General features: G+C 43.8%; 1 protein-coding gene across 6 annotated transcripts in view; it reads right to left on the reverse strand.

Annotated features, from left to right (window-relative positions):
- The window catches only part of egr (TNF superfamily member 12 eiger), a 284864-nt gene extending 276704 nt beyond the window's left edge, over positions 1-8160 (reverse strand). For 4 of the 6 annotated variants that reach the window (XM_071664134.1, XM_071664137.1, XM_071664135.1 and 1 more), the window contains exon 1: positions 7629-8040. In XM_071664134.1, the coding sequence (XP_071520235.1) occupies positions 7629-7892 (264 nt within the window). In that variant the 5' untranslated portion in view covers positions 7893-8040. Of the gene's footprint in view, positions 1-7628 lie in introns of all 6 variants that reach the window. The other 2 variants (XM_071664136.1, XM_071664133.1) reach the window with 1 other exon arrangement.
- Between the last annotated feature and the right edge of the window lie 7005 nt (positions 8161-15165).

Consider the following 15165-nt stretch of genomic DNA (forward strand, 5'->3'; position numbering starts at 1 on the left):
GGAGGCGGGTATATCAATCACAGCCAAGGTCTCGGGGGTGCTTATAGAAAAGCAAGGCGATTCCAAAAGGATTGTGGTGGCTATTCTCCTTTTCGTTGGACTGGACATGTTAGGACTCGGGTCAGACAGACTCTGGTCACGCCATCGGATTCGGAGGAGGGGGGGGGGGGTGCCGTCAGGCCTAGAGAGAGAGAGAGAGAGAGAGAGAGAGAGAGAGAGAGAGAGAGAGAGAGACAGACTCAACACTAGTAATAAGGAAGTTCACACGATACGACCATGAACGTCAGAGCCATATGTGTCATAACTGGAGGTGAAAGTCATCTGTATATGTGGCATATATGTATATATGGTATTTATGTAGGTCTATATGGCATCTGCCGCCGCGTAAACGTCACAGCTTGGAACGCAAGCCATAAATAAGGCAGACTGGAGCGTGACGGTCCCTTCCATGTGTGTATAAACGTACACATGTCTACACAAACATGGAAATATACATGCAAGAACGTACATATAAACTATATATATATATATATATATATATATATATATATATATATATATATATATATATATATATATATATATTGTTCGCTGATGATGCTTAAGTGGAAATAATAAAACAGTCACACTTCAAAGCAAATATGGTAATAAGGAGCTGGTGAACTAATAGGATTGAGGAGAATGGGTTGTAAACAAGTTATACTTCGGGGTGGGAAATGAGAGTATACCATATTCAGGAGAGATGGCGAGTTAGATAACCATGAGAAGTATATACAAGCGAAGGCGATAGACACAGTATGTTAAGAATGAGACGTGGTAGAGAAGAAGTAAAGACGAGTGGGTGGAGGTGGTAAACACTGTGCGTTAAGAATGAGACGTGGTATAGAAGAAGTAGAGGCAAGTGGAAGGTAGTAGACACTGTATGCCAAGAATGAGACGTGGTAGAGAAGAAGTAGAGGCAAGTGGAGGCGGTAAAAACAATATGTTAGAAAATGAGATGTGGTAAAGGAGCACTTCTCCAGTTGGAGGGTTAGACGTAATAAAAATAACTTCAATACGAGTGTAAGAAAAAATGAAGAGAAAAGTGATTAGCAATGAGTGTGACTAGAAAATAAACAGTAACATGTGACGCAGATATTACACTAATTCACACTGAAAATGATGGTGCTTACACTGGACGTAATGGTGGTTACATTGTAAATGATGGTGCTTAAACTGTGAATGATGGTGTTTACACTGTAAAATGTTTTGGTTACACTGTAAGTGATGGTGTTGCACTGTTAATGATGGTGGTTACACCATAAATGTTGGTTGTAAAACTGTAAATGATGGTCATTGTACCGTAATTGATGGTTTTCGCACTGTAAATCATGGATTTTGCATTATGAATGATGGTTACCCTGTAAACGATGGTAGTTACACTGTAAATGATAGTTAAACTGTAAATCATAATGTTTATACATTGAATGATGGTGTTTACCCTGTAAATGCTTGTGCTTAAACTGTAAGTGATGGTGATGGCAAAGTAAATGATGGTGGTTACACTGTAAATGATGGTGGGTGTAGTGTAAATGATGGTGGTGCTCTATGAACGTAGATCCCAAGGCTACAAGTGGTCCAGAGGTCATTGCTAGAGCCACTCTCGTCTGTAAGGGAGACGTAGTCATAGGTGCAGAAGACAGCTGGGAGTTCCTATAATGAGGAGTGAGTATGTGGTTATCTTTCAGAGACCTGGGGTTGGACGACTGTTTTTACGCACAATCTAAGGTTGCCGAGCAAGGTCGGAGATGGTTGATTGACTGGTTCATTTTTCGAGACTGTGAACAATCATTTACGATGTATACGAGAGAGGGAGGGTTTCCATGGACAAGTGAGTTAAGGGAGCGAGGGTTTCCATGGGCAAGTGAGTTAAGGGAGCGAGGGTTTCCATGGGCAAGGGAGTTAAGAGAGCGAAGGTTTCCATGGGCAAGGGAGTTAAGAGAGCGAAGGTTTCCATGGGCAAGGGAGTTAAGAGAGCGAAGGTTTCCATGGGCAAGGGAGTTAAGAGAGCGAAGGTTTCCATAGGCAAGGGAGTTAAGAGAGCGAAGGTTTCCATGGGCAAGGGAGTTAAGAGAGCGAAGGTTTCCATAGGGCAAGTGAGTTAAAGGAGCGAATGTCAATGAAACTGCATTCGAGTTAATATCTAAGGTTGCCAGTAGTTATGTTAATGGTAGTGAGAGTGTAAGAGGTCACTTGGTCATCGTCAAGAGTGAAGTGTGTCCACTCATCAGGACATATTCAGGAATGAAGGTTAAGAACAAGGGAAAGACGTACGTAGGTCATGTTCGAGCAAGAAGTACTTAGGTCATGTTCGTTGGAGGTCACAGTGCGTAAGTCATGTTCAGAAACGTTGGGGGGGGGGGGGGGGGTGTTAAGTCAGTGTGGCAGTCAACCACTGGTGTTCAAAGGCGAAGAAGGAAATTAATCATTTCTGTCCAACACACTGGAGGCAGTTGATAACACACACACCATGAGTGGAGACGGTGAGTCTTACTCAAGACTGGAGACGATAAATAGGTCATGGATCGAGGGTGGAGGCGGTTAATAAGTCATGCACCAAGAGTGGAGACTGTAAATGCGTCATGCATCATGAGTGGAGACGGTAAATATGTCATGTGTCAAGAAAGGAGACGGTAAATCAAGAGTGGAGTGTGTTAATAACTCGTGCATCAAGAATGGAAGACAGTAAATAAGTCATGGACACAGACTGGAGACTGTAAACAAGTCATGCATCAAGAGTGGAGGCGGTAAATAAGTCATGTATCAAGAGTGGAGACGGTAATTAGGTCATATCCAAGAGTGGACGCGGTAAATATAAGTCTGTGGAGGCGGTGAACAAGGAGACAAGAGAAACCTTGATGTGTCGAGGGGAATGGAAGCCTTAATGATGGGGTCTGCCGTGTGTAATTGTGCTCTAGATTTATGGTCTCCGAACTCAAATCAGGTTGCTGGCGACAGACTCGCCTGTACGCTAGTTGTTGTCTGCGCGGGTCTAAAGTCTCTTATTTCTATTCTTTTAGTTTTAATCTCCCCTGATGTCTCCTGCCTCGCTGTTCTTGTTTCATGCTTAATATGTTTTGCGTTCCTTTAGTCTTTTCTTTTATTATCTACGTCGTACCTTGTCTCTGCTTTACTTTCGTCTTGAACTCTTTTTGTTCTCATCTGTGAATCTGTTTAGTCCATATTTGCTTTCTTGTAGCCTCCTTTGCATTTTGTTTAGTTCTTATCTGTTTAATTGTCCTCTCTGTGCCTTTTCTTCTTTCAGTCTTATTCTCTTCTATTATGACTCTTTGTTTCTTTTTAGTATTAACATTATTAATTCAATCTTCAAACTTCTGATTCGTGTTCATCTGCTTTGTTGCTGTTTCTCTTTGCTTTCGTATATTCTTTATCTACCTTGACTAAGGTCTCTGATTTTGTTCAGTTCTTATCTTTCGAGTATCTACCATGGCTGAGGTTTGCATGCTTGTGTTGTAGGGTGTAAATATATTCCTCTTTAGTCTCTGCTTCTGTTTAGGGTCACTTTCCCTTTTCTTTAGTTTCCGTCTATTTCATGTTTTCTTCTCTATCTATAACGTCTTTCTCCCTCTACTTTGTCTGTCATGTTGTTCTCGCTCTGAACTGTCTGTTTTGTCTTATTTTTAAGGGAGCTTGAGTCCTAAAAACATTTTGTCATACACGTCTTTCGATTTAAGTGGATATATGTATGTTACTCTTTAAATCATGACGAAAATACATCTCGTTGTCAATTGAATAAAGGTATACTTCCCATTTACTTATATCTGAACCCATCGACTTCGGTCGTCTCGTGTAGAAAATGACGTTACTCTCCGTTTCTGTAGACCAATTCTGTTACTCTCATTTTTCCCCTTGGTAATGATATCAATATTGTCTTCATGCGTTACCCTTTAGAATATGTAAATGCACTTACATACAGCCGGAGCCCTGTACTGTGCCAGCTGTTGCTTATTTCCTTTATTCATGAAGCAGTTTTCTATAATTGGTTTACTTTTATTTGCTATCATTTATTTATCGTCCATCCTGATGAAACGACCCCCACCCACCTAGTTCACTTCTCTTTGCTTCTTTTTGTTTACTTTTATAACCAGTTGTTTTTTATCTTTAGTGTTCACTTGTTTGCTTTAGCCCTGATTATCGAAGATGTTTCTTTGCTGCATCGTTTTAAGAGTAATGAAATTATTTGTATTGTTCGGCCGTTAAAATACAAGAGAATGGTTATACCAATTAACGGGCATATATATATATATATATATATATATATATATATATATATATATATATATATATATATATATATATATATACGTAACTCTGATAAAAGGTTCATGATTTCAACGAGTTCATATTTGTAAATATATATGAGGTATGTAAATGATCTGAGAGGTAAATAGGCACAGTAGTTGGAGTATCAGACACACATACATACACATGTAAACGTTGCTGTACGTAGACAAGCGTACACAAACACGCATATGCAAACATACATACACAGAGAGCAAGTAGCATGCGCACACGTATACAAACACAGCTACACATGATGTTCATATCAATTCATATGTACACACATGCCCACAATTCATGCAGATAAATCATATACTTACAAAGAACACAACGTTATGAACGCGCACTAATGTATAAACTAAAATACACATAATCACAGACATTCGTACTCTTACACACACGCTTGCATGTACACCTTCACGGAAACACGCTGATGTATACATACACAAATGCATGCTAACACACGTTATACACACAGTAATGTAGAACTATACACGCATTGGTCAGTCATACATTTAAACATTGAAACACACACACACACACACACACCTACAGACGCATGCACATCCATACATAGACACAACCTCGTGTCAAAAATATTTGGACATAATAATGAACAGACAAATGTCTCTACGCGCGCGCGCGCGCGCACACACACACACACACACACACACACACACACACATCTATCTATCTATCTATCTATCTATCTATCTATCTATCTATCTATCTATCTATCTATCTATCTATCTATCTATCTATCTATCTATCTATATATATATATATATATATATATATATATATATATATATATATATATATATGTGTGTGTGTGTACAAGTAGTTTGAAAATTATGAGGAATTACAGGACATGCTCTATACGATGGGGAACATAACAGTAAGAGATAATAGATGAGAGACAGACAATAGGGAGATCAAGTAACGAGGTAGAATGCGAGTGTTGAATAAAATAAAGAGAAAATGAGTGACAAGTGAGCCGTGTGGTGAGACAGGACTCGCCTCGCCGACTCGCTGGCTAAAGAGCACAAATTTATGACCGATCCAATAAGTCTTTCAGCCAGTTTTGCTTACGGGGCTCCTGCCGGAGGTGTCGGGAAACCTGGCTGGTATTCATGCAGCCAACCCAGCAGGGGAGGAAGACGTGAGCAGGGAGTACTAAGGACGATGGGACAGGCAGAGAGAGAGAGAGAGAGAGAGAGAGAGAGAGAGAGAGAGAGAGAGAGAGAGAGAGAGAGAGACTTTTTGACTTGCCTTGTTTTGACTTGTTGCCAAGTTTCGTTCAAAAAGGCAGGACTAGCGCTTAGCGCTCACCGCAAGGAAGATCTAGGGTTACGATGATCGAGTCGTGGGAGTTACGTGTTTTGTGTGTGTGTATGTGTGTGTGTGTGTGTGTGTGCGCGCGCGCGCGCGATAGAGAGGTTGTATTTTCGTGGACTGAATGCCACCATCTCGTTCACTACATAGCCATCACTATATCCCTCCGGATACCTAGGCGGGCAGTGGAGTTGATACATCGCACTGGTCGGTGACTGCCAGCCGCCTACAACCTAAAGTGAGAGAGAGAGAGAGAGAGAGAGAGAGAGAGGGGGGGGGGGCACGAAGCACACGCTTCCAGAAAATCACCCACACGCATCGAAAAAACATACACCACACACCTGTACACACCTCTGTCTTTTCTTCCATTTCAGAATATCCCTGTCCCGCCTCTTCTCCTCTAACTACTGTACTAGAGGAAATAAAAGCAGATAGACAGGCGGGGATAGAGAGAGAGAGAGAGAGAGAGAGAGAGAGAGAGAGAGAGAGAGAGAGAGAGAGAGATACCCAAGGTCCAAGCCAGGTGCTCTGGTCTTAACATTACTGAGAGTGACGCAGTCCCCGAGAGAGAGAGAGAGAGAGAGAGAGAGAGAGAGAGAGAGAGAGGGGGGGGGGGGGAAAGAAAGAGTTTACATAGATACACAGACCCAAGGTCCGGGCGAGGTGCACTGTCCTTAACACCACTGAAAAAAAAAATGCAGTCCCCTTGAGAGAGAGAGAGAGAGAGAGAGAGAGAGAGAGAGAGAGAGAGAGAGAGAGAGAGAGTCAACACTCACAATGTCTGTCTCTGGCGAGCCAAATCACGCAAGATTTACTCCTAAGATGATGTAAAGAGCCAGTCACAAACTGTTACACTTGCCAGTCTTCACAACGTTTTAATAGCAGGCAATAACGTTTTCTGTTGTTTTTTTCTCCCCCTCCCCTCTCCTCCCACGCAGTTAACTGCAGCTGACATGAAAACAAATGGCCGAACGAACCTAGTTTGTGCGGGACTCGAACCAGCGCCCTTAACTTGGGTTTTGAATAACAAAACACGCTGAGCACCTCCTCCCTGCAGAGTTGTATGTACCTAGCTCGCTCATGTCACATATGGCCAGTGTCGAGGACGATTGGGAAGAAAGAGAGGAACAAAGTAACGAAAGGAGTGACCTCCGTTCGTATGACGTATTCATGAAAGTGATTTATGGTCCCGAGAGAGAGAGAGAGAGAGAGAGAGAGAGAGAGAGAGAGAGAGAGAGAGAGAGAGAGGACGTGCTTATGATGAAACTGAGCGACGACCGAGCTACACCACAGCGAACCGAAGCATTAATTCTAAAAGTATACCTGAAGCAACCAGTACGTATATACATACACCTTCAGGATTGTACCTGAGGTGTATATATGATAGCATTGGACATGTACGTAACTAGCATCCGACGTTTTGATCAAGGTATGATCAAACAAAAGTCTAAGGAAGTCATGCACCGAGAACTTTCATGATGATTTAATAGAAACGATTATTATCTATTTTTTTTTTCTCTCTCGTAACGTACATTTCTCTCTCGTGTTCAGACCGAGAAAAGGAAGACGACTTAGAGCTTATGGCAAGAGGGATGGGGGTCCCCTCTCCTTCCCCAGGGAGGCCAGAATTTTCCCACGGCCATTGTGATCGTTTCCTTAGATGATGCAAGAGATTTTCCTCAATGCACGTTATCATCACCGTGACGAAAACACACCCTCGTCCTCAAATAATGATAACCATTGTCAAACGAAAATATGTATATATCTTGGTATGCATGTATATATATACATATCTTTTATTTTCCTGTGTATCATTTCCACTGAAAATCACAGAAACAGGGGGAATCAGAGGAGGAACAGAGAGTGTGAAACACACACCTCGAGACATCACAGTGATCATACAACAGGTGGGAAGGAGAGAGAAAAATAATATCCCAAGGAGGGGGACTTACCTGTGAATCATTAGCGTCGTCCTCGTAATCCAGGTAATCGTGGCTGCTGATGGTGAACCTGAGGATCTCTTCCATGTGAGACTGCATCTCTAGCATTCTCTCCTCCAAGTCTGTGACGCGGTCGACCTGCTGTACTGCCACGGCCGCCGTCACGCACGCCACGACCAGGGCGAGGATACTCACGCCCGTGGCTACCCATGCCACCCACTGTCGCTTACAGGGGTGTGGGGGTGTTACTACGGCATACATTGGAGTTTTCTCCATATTGTGTTGCGAAGGGGGGGGGGGGGAATATATATATAGAGTTTGAGGGCGTCTGTGATCCCTTCCTTCGATATGTCAAGTGACGAATTCGTGAGACTGGGAGATACGAACGGCAGAGACACTGGGAGGTCTCTTCGAACACACGGGTCTGGCTGGCTGGCTGGGTGCTCGCTCGCCGGGCCACGTGTGTGTGGAGAGCGGCGTGTGTGGTGACTGACTGCTGTGAGCGGGCACGCTCCCTTACCCTCTGCGCCAGGCGGACTGCCCCGCGTCGTCTCCTGCAACTTTATATCAACCCACAAGGCACGCACGCACACGCCCTCCCTGCCACACCGACAAGCACTGCATTGACATCTACGCCCACGCCGGACTCACCCCGAAAGCATGCCGTAGTTTTGCTCCATCATATTCATTCAGAGAAAAAGGATTTCTTTACCGTCACACCAGCGAGATATTTCACCAAGGTCACACACACCACACCACACCACACACACACACACACACACACACACACACACACACATGTAAGTGTCGCATGATGAGATGGGTCAACTGGTCCCGGCGCCACAGAAGAGAAAGGAAATTACACAGAGGTAATCTGGTGCCAAGCGTTGGCTGGGTCGACCAGCACACGGGCCCCAGGCGGCTCTCCTGTGGATGTAAACAAATACAAAACTGCCCAGCATCGCAGCTCCCGCAAACCGGAAATGGACTCTCTCTCTCTCTCTCTCTCTCTCTCTCTCTCTCTCTCTCTCTCTCTCTCTCTCCACTGGTTACCACTACCGGACATAACTTTAATGGAACCAGGACATATTACATGTGATGATATATGTCCAGACCATTTGGACATACTGTATCAGTTTGCTCTCCTCTCCCCCACACCCTTCCTCTCTCCCCCACTTATACTGCGTGTCTTACACACACACACACACACACACACACACCTCTCTACACCACCCCACGGCCCATAATAAGTCTGAGGCTCGCAGTCTTTAAACAGGAACAAGAATGCATCAATATTTAACATTTCGCCGAGGCGAATGTTTAACTTGAGGTTGAGATGCATGTGGGTGTGGAATGTCGTGTCCAAGGAGGTGGTAGTGGTGGTGGTCGTGGTCGTGTTGACACACAGGTACTGCAATTTGCCATCTTGCAGACTCGGTTGTGGTCTTACCACAGTCACCCCCAGGGAGATAGATCACCTCTCCTTATGACAGGTAGGTTGACAAAGGATTCACCAGCCTATCCTGGAGGTAGGAAAGGTGTTCTGTTCTTTTCTTGTCCTCCTCCTCCTCCTCACCTGACCAAGGTACTCCACACGGTATGAAGGCTAATATACCCACACTCCCCTCACTCCGTCGCTGGGTCAGTAGGACGTTGCTCAAGTGAAAAACGTGAAGTTTGCTGGTGGTCACTACAGCACGTACCATGAGCTGCAGGCACCTAGAACAGGCGCGACGTACGTGGGAGTAGTAGGATTTAAACTGCGCACCCCACTACAAGACGCATATAGGCTCTGTAGTTTAGAACGCTATATGTGATGATTACACGAAAGTGCACTTGGGAACTTATTGTTTCATTTTCCCCGTGGACTTGTAGGATTATATATATATATAATATATATTTTTATATATATATATATATATTTTTTTTTTTTGCACATTTTCGCCATTTCCCGCGTTAGCGAGGTAGCGTTAAGAGCAGAGGACTGAGCCTTAGAGGGAATATCCTCTCTCGGCCACCTTCTCTGTTCCTTCTTTTGGAATATTAAAAACGGGAGGGGAGGATTTCCAGTTCCCGCTCCCAATATATATATATATATATATATATATATATATTGAATAATATCATGCAAGCTGACCCTATTCATTTACAGTGTTAGGCAACCTTTCTTAGTTATATACACACTTGTATATACACTGTATACGTTGTTCTGTACATTCCCTGTCCCATGTATGCTTCCTAAACACACTGTATAGCCGGTGGTCTTAAGGAAACGCCAAATTAAGTGTGTGAATTTTTCCCACACTGAAAACGCAGAGGTTAGATTGTGACAAAAAAAAAGAAGAAAGCAACTCAATGATTGTATTTGAGAAGTGTTTTCCCACGTCAGGAACACAGTGGGCAATTACACACTGATGTATTTGGCCTTCAGTCGACTTGGAAACCCTATTACTTAGGTTCCAGGCTCTCCCTGGGACTGTCCACTCCCTAACAGTGTGCTGCTAACAGTCTGTCTGTCAGTTTAACTTAGTGATTTTTTGCTCGTCCATCACAGTGATTTTTCCTTGTAGTAATTAGCGCGCGCGTGTGTGTGTGTGTGTGTGTGTGTGTGTGTTGCACCACCCAGAGTGTTTCATGCCCGAACTGAGTGGATCCCTGGCCTTAAACTTGTCTTTCCAGACGAGCAGCAAAAAAAGCTGGCGTGTGAGGTCATCTCTGTTCTCCTGGTGTTCTTTGCCCGTTGGGTTAGGATGGGTGGAATTCCTCACAACTTGACACTCGCTGCCGTAATGAGACTCCTGCGGCTAATTACCCGATCGCAATTATGTAACATATCCTGATTAGGAAGAAGCTACCCTCTTGTGATTACATAAGTCGTAATTACTTCATAAGACCTTAATGACGTGTAATTAGGCTGTTAATTGAATGAATCTTTTAACCGATAAATTATCGAGAGGTTGAGTATCATTTTCGTTAATCTGACGGCCTTCAGGGTAACGTGCCCTCCTCGTTAATCTTAATGTTGTAAGCTTAATGTGTCTTCCTCATTCATATCATTTACGTGGGCCTTGTATGACTTCCTCGTTAAACTTAAAGTCATGAGGTTAATGTGTTGTCCTCGTCGGTTTTACCGTGGCGAGAATAACTTGCCTCTCTCGTTAATATAACCGTCGTGAGGTTAATGTGCTTCCCTCGTTAGTCAAACCGTTGTTGAGAAATCTTGCACATCATTCAAACGTCACCTCTGCCTTGTTCTCTCAGCTCATCCTGAATTAAATTCTTGTTGATACTTTACACATTATTTCTTTCATTAATGATAATTAATCAGTGCCCTTTGTTATGTGGTTTATGATATGTCCTTATACGAAGATGTATATATATAATTGATTGAATTTTCTTGATCAGACTCCGTTAAGCTTTCCTTATATGAGCTTTCCTCGGTCACCAGACATGGCTCACCTCTTCTAGGAAGTGTTCAAGCTAAAACTCGGTATGCACCCCAGCACACACCAGGCGCACATTCATCCTGTGTGTGTGTGTGTGTGTGTGTGTGTGTGTGTGTGTGACATGTGTTGCACATGTGTGGCAGGGTTTGTTGTCGGTGTCATGTTGCCTCCACAATGCATGGCACAATTTGTCAGTCATGGTTTGCCATGGCCTCACCCACAGCTTATTTTTTCTTCTCGATTTCAACCCTCTGACATGAAGGCTTGATGATGGCTGTAATTCAATTCCATAACGTGAAGACAGTTTCCGTCGTCTTCTGTAAGTGAAGAAAAAAATTCTTCGTATGCCTTTGTAGACGAGCCACGCGATTGAACGCTAAGATGTAAGTGTCTGCAATAATACCTTATGAAGGTCAAGGTGGAAGTAGGGTGTCCCAATCACCACGACAGGCCTCCTCTCCTCCGCCACGCCCGTTATAGTCATGTACCATAGCAAGATCCCTTCACCAGCTTCGCTCATTGTAAGGTGAGGCGTCCCTCCTCCATGTAGTCAGTATAGTGAACCCTCACCACGGTCTCTCCTTCACCTGGGTAGGTACCAAGGTGAACTCGCACCCATTCCTGGCCCCCTCCTTCACCTATGCAACAAGGTGAAACCACGCCTAGTACAGTACCTGCTTCACCTGGGTATCAAAGTGAACCTAGTCCCACTGCAGGATACAAGTTCCACCCTCGACCATCGAAGCCAGGTATACCCAGTGCAATCCGCACCGTCTACAGGAGAGACGTTAGTTCGCTCCTTTAGTTCCTGAAGGGAGGAGCTGGAACCGCTTGTTGGTTTGGGTGAAATGAAGAACCATCCGATGTGGCGCGGTTTTATTCGTCTTTGGTACCGAAACCAGCGGCCGGCCCCCCTTTTTCTAACCAGGCTCAAACCAACGAAAGCTATGAATCAGCGCCTGAGTTTGGGCGCAGGGACCTTTGTGTTCGTGGCGTAATGCGAGTTATGGTGTAATGATGTCATGGGTGTGACGACTGAACTTTGAAGTACTTACGTAACCAAGCACCACCATAAAATACCATACCATTAGACTCTTAACATATGGGATGATTTTCTATATAGACAATATTTACAACTCCTTAGCTATACGGAACGTTTACACTGTGGTCTTCCTCCTTGAAAAATATCAGTATGTTCCCTCTACTGCTACCACGGCTAAACTATGAGTGTCTGTTCTCCTCCATTATCACAAACAGCCTCGTTAGGAGCCATCATCCTGTCGCTGTCTGATTCCGCTTATTTTCATTTGTATTCGTATAAACTGCACTTCGCCACGTCTTATACGCATGACTTTTCCTTTGGCTGCTAAGCACCACCTCGTACTGTGAAGGATAGATCATGACTGAACAACCGAAGTTGGGCCGTGGGGGTTGTGTGATGACCATTTGTGTGTTGCAGATACCAAGAGTAGTTTTCCACGTACGTTGATCCATCGCTTAACTATGTGTATGTGCCATGTCCTATCAGGCATACACACCCAAGCTTACGGCTGCTTTGTTCGGAATTCGAACCCAGGCCCAGTAAATTGACGAGTTGTTATGCTGGCTACGTCAACTTCGTAGAACCCTGTGATATGTATTTGTGTTGTTGTTTTTCTGTGCTCGCTCGTCTGTTACTTTTGTTTGTGTTTATGTGCCGCTGTTCGTGTTCACACTCGTGAGTCTTTTTGTGTTGGTTGTATTTGCGTTCCTTTAGGTTCTTCGTCGATCAGTGTATGTGGTAGTCTCTCTCTCTCTCTCTCTCTCTCTCTCTCTCTCTCTCTCTCTCTCTCTCTCTCTCTCTCTCTCCTTGCTCGTATTTATTCACGTGTTTATCGATTAAGATGTCTGAGCAGCCGAGAGTTTTATCATCTTCCATCACATTTGCTTACTCGCTTTGGTCTTAAATGCTTAGGTTAAGTTGTTCGCACTCACGTAAAAGTGTAGTACACAGGACAAGAAACGAACGACTTTTCTGTGTCTTGTATCCGAAAGCTGTTAACTGGGGGAAGCTCAGTTAACAGTCATCCATCCAAAGGAAACACTCTCGACAATGGCATCAGTCCGGACTATCTGCTGGTACAGTAGTGAACAGAGGTGCTTTTACCAGATCGCTCTCGTCTCCCATCTTCACCTCCTCCCATTTATTATTTGATCCTTCTCTTCTTCTCATCTCTACTTTTTCCTCTCGCTTTCCAGTCACGTTCCCACTTATTTCCTGTCTTTTCTTTATCAATCTTTACTAACTTCACTCTCCAGTGCTTCCTCCTCTCTCTTTCATTCTATCTTCCATCTAAACTTTCCGTATTTCTCGTTATGTCTCCCTTCCTTTCATCCTCTCATTCTTTCATCATCCCTTTCTCCCCTTGTTCATCTTCTTTCTTGTTCTTCCTCTTCTCCTATTTCTTTTATTCTTTCCAGCAGTCAGCACCCTAACCCCCTGGCCTTTGACGTGACCCTTACATTCAGGTCACACAAGCCAGTGATGTCGAAGGTGTAGTGAAGACGCGTTTGGCTGGGTCTTCCCGCCGCAGTGAACGTGATGATAGACAACATAGTGCACATGCTCATGAAATTTGACGTGTCTGGTTAGTATCACCACCGCTGTAACAGTGAGCATGAGTTGACTCCCTGTCCCCTGTGGAAATGTAGACAACGTTGCTATGGGTTTTGCTCGTTGGTAGTCGTGTTCCTCTTTCTTTAAAATCGAAAGAAAAGTCGTGAAATAACAGCCGAGATGAATTAGGATCAATTGATAGCAAACTGAAGTGAAGGCTAAGAGTCGACAGAAGAACATTCTATTCCTCCACCACAATAGCTCTATGTCACATGGTATCCGTCCGCATGTCACTAAAATTGACAGCCTTGTCAAAGGGCCTTCGCTCAGGTTCCAGCTAAATGCCACACAATACATCCTCGAAGTTTTTCCTGTGGTGTCAACTTACCTCACTAAGTAACTCATCATCTTTCTCCTCTTTCGTACCTTAATGCCTCAGCCAGATCAGAAATTGTGTAAGATCAAGAGATCTTTCGGTTAAGACTTTTAAAGTGAGGCTCGTTCCAAAAGCTGAGGACATCGGGTAATTGTTCGCTTGCTGAGTGCTCTGGGCATGGAGCCAGTGATTCATCGTCTTCATTATCCTTAAGACGTGTGATGCTGCCAGCCTCGTATGTCTGGTTGCTACTGCCCTACGCTGGGCACAGCTGCTGCGTCTCATCGTAATGTGTCACACTGTATCGTAGCTCTCTTGGGAGGCGTTCTCTTTCCTGTTCATTACGCTGGGAACATCAGTCTCTCTCTCTCTCTCTCTCTCTCTCTCTCTCTCTCTCTCTCTCTCTCTCTCTCTCTCTCTCTCTCTCTCTCTTCAACAACTTCAAATTCTGGCATTGTAACAGTGCTGCCAAGAAAGCAAATAGGATGTCAGGATATATCAACATACTTTATATCCTGCCTAAAATATGTACTTAATGTAGTTCTGGGCCTCTTACTTAAGTACGGATATCCTTAAATTGGAAGTGGTACAGTGAATAGGAAACCATATGAAGACAAACTGCGAGAATTGTATCTGTTCTCTCCAGGCAAGAGGCGGCTTCGAGACAAGTTGATAGAATGTTTTGAAATATTTAAAGGATTCACCAACGTCGATATTGAAAATTTCCTCACGGCAACACCTATGCTGCCGAGAAAGATTTGAGTAAAACTTAGGGATCACCGAGTTATACTGGAGTGCACAAACGAAACGTTTTCTTATAATGGCGTTATTGACGCGTGTAATACGCTTCCAGAAGCTGTTGTTCAAAACAACATTGTTAGTATGTTAAAAATAAGGCTTGTTCATCACCTGTCGCTCTCCGGTATTGAATGCTTCTTTTAACTTCGCCTTGGCCATGCTACAGTAATATACCTGCACTGATTAACCCATGTAGCCTACTTTAAGGGGACAGGAAGGAAGTATTGTATCATCCTTCCACATCAAGAGTAATAGAGAATGGAAAGCGGCAAAGCTGGAGCCCAAAGATATCGGTGCTGTTGTCTTTATAACAAAAAGTGAGGGGATGTATGC

The sequence above is a fragment of the Panulirus ornatus genome, chromosome 8 (assembly GCF_036320965.1).
Source record: "Panulirus ornatus isolate Po-2019 chromosome 8, ASM3632096v1, whole genome shotgun sequence".
NCBI lineage: Eukaryota > Metazoa > Arthropoda > Malacostraca > Decapoda > Palinuridae > Panulirus > Panulirus ornatus.